At 45.1% G+C, this 4484-nt stretch overlaps 1 protein-coding gene across 1 annotated transcript in view; it reads left to right on the forward strand.

The window, feature by feature from the left end:
* The first annotated feature begins 1040 nt into the window (after positions 1 to 1040).
* USP3 (ubiquitin specific peptidase 3) overlaps positions 1041 to 4484 on the forward strand; it is a 90960-nt gene continuing 87516 nt past the window's right edge. Inside the window, exon 1 of the mRNA XM_007467213.1 lies at positions 1041 to 1062. Within this exon, the coding sequence (XP_007467275.1) occupies positions 1041 to 1062 (22 nt within the window). The remainder of the gene's footprint in view (positions 1063 to 4484) is intronic.

Consider the following 4484-nt stretch of genomic DNA (forward strand, 5'->3'; position numbering starts at 1 on the left):
GGGAGGGGTACGCGGCGAGGCGGGCGGAGCGGCGGCGGCGGCTCCTTTGTTTCCCGCGGCCCGACGGTCCGGCCGGCGAAGGAGAGGCCCGCGAGGGATAGAGACCGCGGGGGCCACGAGCTCGTGGGGACGGCGGCGAGCGGGGACCTTGGCCTGCGGCTTGCGCCCCCGCGCCGCCCTGCAGTGCCCGGGGGTTGTGCTGGCCTGTGTCGCCGGGTCGGGGGCCGTGGGGGTGGGTGTCCGGCCCCCACAAGGCGGCCGCACGTGTGGCGGGGCCCGAGTTGCGTCCCCTCCTAGACCGGACGGGAAAAGCGCCGCTCAGGGGCGCAGCTTTGTCTGGGCTGCAGGGCGCGCTGGGGCCCTTCGCTACCTGCCCCGGACCCGCTTCCTTTCGCTTCCCCCCATGCTCCGGCGACTAGATCCACGCCGGGCGAGCGGGAGCCGGGACCTCGAGAGGTGCTCAGAACTCGGGCGGCCGAGGTCGGAGTCTTTCATCAGCCTGGGAAGGTGAAGTTTGAAAACAGGCTGCGGGCTGAAAAAGCTCAGAAGGCTGATCGAGCAGCTGCTTTGGAGGGGCGGCTCGCGTTGCCTTTCAGATATTTTTGTTCGTTTGAAATTGCTTTGGGATTTCCGAGTCCATGTGCTGTAGGACAGTTATTAGGTTTATGTAATGCTTTAGCATTGCTTAAGCATCTTATCTCCTTCTGCCGGGCCCCTCGGAAGCCCCAGTGCCCTCTTATTGTCTGCTCTAGCGACTTAAGATCGCACCGGCCACACTGCTTTGATTACTTCCTGGTAGGGCCCTGGTACCGCCGATAGAGTCTTTGTTTATAAGCTTTGAGATGATCAGTGGTAGTTTGCGTTGTAGTGTAAAATTTGAATTGTGCATTTCAAAAATCTTAAGTTCATTTGAAGAAGTAAAAGGAAGAAAACAGCAATGGTACGATTTAGCTGTGTGACATTTCTCATTGTGGGCCGGAGCTGGGAGGATAGTTCAGAGAATGCCTTGACACTTTTGACAGGTTACTTAAATGTTGATTATGTCCTTGGAGAAAAATCCAGGTAAGGCCACAAAGAAAAATGTACCCTGGGATAAGGAATGGAAATAACTGCGGTTTCCTTGAGCTCTCAGAGGTTTGATGCTTTGCTTGCCTTTGTAAAGTCAGATTGTCTTTTTCTGCATAAAGCCCATGAAGATTAACCGGTTAATTGGTTTTATGGTGCAGTATTGCAGTTCTTTTATGAGGATGTAGAAACTTACCTACGAATGTTTCTTCTACAGTGAATGTTGAGTATGAAACAACAAATAAGGTGTGTCAAATTGCTTTACAAATTAGTTGGTGTTGTATTATCTATAATTGTAGGTAGAGCTGTGGTGCTGTAACTGTAACCCCCGCCCCAGGGATTGGAAAAAAAAAAAACGACCAAAGTAAACACTAGGAAAAGCATACCTCATGAGGAATGATGAAATTACTTTTCCTCATCTGTGGTGAACTACAGGGATAGATACAAAGCAGACAGCACACTTCTGGCTGTTTCTAGGTAAAATCACATCAAATTTTAAAATGGCCTCAATGGTCACATGCATCTAAAAAAAGGAAAAGAGTTTATGCAAGTGGCAGATATCCTGTTGTGAGTCAGTCTTGCCTTTGTCAGTCAGGGCGTCCACTTGAGTGTGGAAAAGAGATGCAGAAAATTGAGCATCTCTTGAGGAACTTAAGTTAGATTGGAGCATAACTAAGAGGCTTGTGCTGATAAAAAGGACAAACTAGTGTGTGTAGTCTTAAGGGAGGGGTGATTTTTTTTTTTTTACATCTTTATTGGAGTATAATTGCTTTACAATGGTGTGTGAGTTTCTGCCTCATAACAGAGTGAATCAGTTATACATATACATATGTTCCCATATCTCTTCCCTCTTGCGTCTCCCTCCCTCCCACCCTCCCTCCCGATCCCACCCCTCTAGGTGGTCACAAAGCACCGAGCTGATCAGGGAGGGGTGATTTCTATCCAAGGGCTAGGATGTCATCTTTGCATCTTGCAACGAAGTTTGTCTTTGACATTTGCTTTGGGAGGGTGATTTTAGTCACGTGCGTGGATTTGTAGAACCAATAAAGCTAGTTTTGCAACTTTATGTGGGTTTTTTCCTTCTGCTCATGTTCTGTGAGTTGAACCCATTTCATGTGGGCCTTGCGCTTTAACTTCTTGGCACCCATTCATTGATATAGTCCCATGTTTTTGTATTGAGCTTGATCTTGTTCTTGCCTGCCTGTTGTTTCAGTGATTAAATGATTATTAAAGCTGTGAGGGCTTCCCTGGTGGCACGGTGGTTGAGAGTCTGCCTGCTAGTGCAGCTCGAACACGGGTTCGAGCCCTGGTCTGGGAGGATCCCACATGCCGCGGAGCAACTGGGCCCGTGAGCCACGATTGCTGAGCCTGCGCGTCTGGAGCCTGTGCTCCGCAACAGGAGAGGCCGCGGTAGTGGGAGGCCCGCGCACCGCGATGAGGCGTGGCCCCCTATCACCGCAACTGGAGAAAGCCCTCGCCCAGAGACGAAGACCCAACACAGCCAAAAATAAATAAATGAACAAATGTGGGGTAAAAAAAAAAAAAAAAAGCTGTGAGTCCTTGACTAATTCATCATCTTGGAGGGTTATGTATTCTGGCATTTATTCTCCAGCACTCTGGAATTTCTTCCTTCATTTCTTTCTTTCTTTTTCTTTCTTTTTGGGTAGCCAGTGTGTGGAATAATGCGGTGACCAGGTATTGAGTCTGATTACAATCTTATTAGGGAGGGAAAAATCTCTGTTTTGGCCCTGGGACACTAAAATTAATGCCCTTGCTTTGTTTTCTTTGGGAGCTTGCAGTTACACCACAGTGAAACAGCCTTAAGGCAGCCAAGCAAATTGCAAAAGACCAACATCCTAGGCTCTCCTAGGTAGCAATACATCCTTGGAAGGTAGTTCTGTTTCCTTGGAGCATAGGTTTCATTATGTCCTCTGTTAAAAAAAAAAAAGGCGGGGGGATGGGAGTAATACTTCACATTTACTTACTTTACTTACTTGTTAGGATGAACAAGGTAATTTTTGTGAAAACTTCGAGAAACTCCAAACACTATTCAAGTAATAGGTGGTATTATAGGTCAGAACATCTTTATAAAGAGGACTCTCAATAAATATCTAAAGCCCCTTAGGTAGGGCCTGGGATGGACTGGCTTTATGCTGAATTATGCTTTTCAAGGAGATATATTATTCAACAAGATTAGAGGTGTAAGAAGTAATTATACTTCACAATTAACTTGAGCTTCTTATCTATGGGAAGCCCTTGGTATATATTATTGTATATGTTTTATAATTGTGTACTACAGTGGTTCTGAAGCTTTTTGTCTTCAGAACCCCTTTACCCTCTTAAAATTATTAAGAACCCAAAGAGCCTTTGTTTGTACAGCTTATATCTATTGATATTTGCTGAACTAGGAATTAAAACAAAAAAATTTAATATATATTAAATCATTTACAATTATCAATAATAAATCCATTACCTGTTAACATAATAGTTTGTATAAAATATACTTTTCAAAGCAAAAAAATTGGTGAGAAGATTGGCAGTATTTTAATTTTGGCAACTCTGTTGTCTGGCTTAATAGAAGACAGCTGGATTTTCATATCTGCTTTTGCAGTCTCTTGAGATATCACACATCATGTAGCTTCTGGAAAACTCCACTGCATGCTGGTGAGAGAATGAGGGTAAAGAATAAAAGTAACATCAGTGTTATTTATGAAAATAGTTTGAGCTCATATACCCCATGCAGGGGTTTTGGAAACTCTCAGGGCCTCAGGATCACACTTTGAGAACCCACTTGTATACATTGATAGTAACAGTTAAGGACACCTGCTCTGATCAAAATAGCTTTAAAAGATTAAAGAATTCCTTAAGGCCTTAAAAGTAGCAACATTTATGTCTGTGTGGAGACTTACAGAGTTTATAAAATGTATTAGCTGGGCCCATGGGGTCCAGTAACCAGTCCCTTGCTCTCAAAAAAAGTTACAGTCTAATCTGGTTGGGGAGAGATAGGAAACTAACTGGTTAGAAGATTAATCCATGTTGTGGTTTAAGGTAAATGTTGAAAATAGCAGTCTCCTAATGAGGTAAAAGTTGATTTATGTCTAATTTTGCTAAAGGCATTCGCATATTTATTATTTATTTATTTATTTATTTATTTATTTATTTATTTATGGCGACCTTGGGTCTTCGTTGCTGCACGCGGGCTTTCTCTAGTTGCAGTGAGCGGGGGCTTCTCTTGTTGCGGAGCACGGACTCTAGGTGCATGGGCTTCAGTAGTTGTGGCACGTGGGCTCAGTAGTTGTGGCTCGTAGGCTTTAGAGCGCAGGCTCAGTAGTTGTGGCACACAGGCTGAGTTGCTCCGCGGCATGTGGGATCTTCCCAAACCAGGGATTGAACCCGTGTCCCCTGCATTGGCAGGCGGA

This window comes from Lipotes vexillifer, unplaced genomic scaffold (assembly GCF_000442215.2).
Source record: "Lipotes vexillifer unplaced genomic scaffold, Lipotes_vexillifer_v1.1 scaffold1654, whole genome shotgun sequence".
Taxonomy (NCBI): domain Eukaryota; kingdom Metazoa; phylum Chordata; class Mammalia; order Artiodactyla; family Lipotidae; genus Lipotes; species Lipotes vexillifer.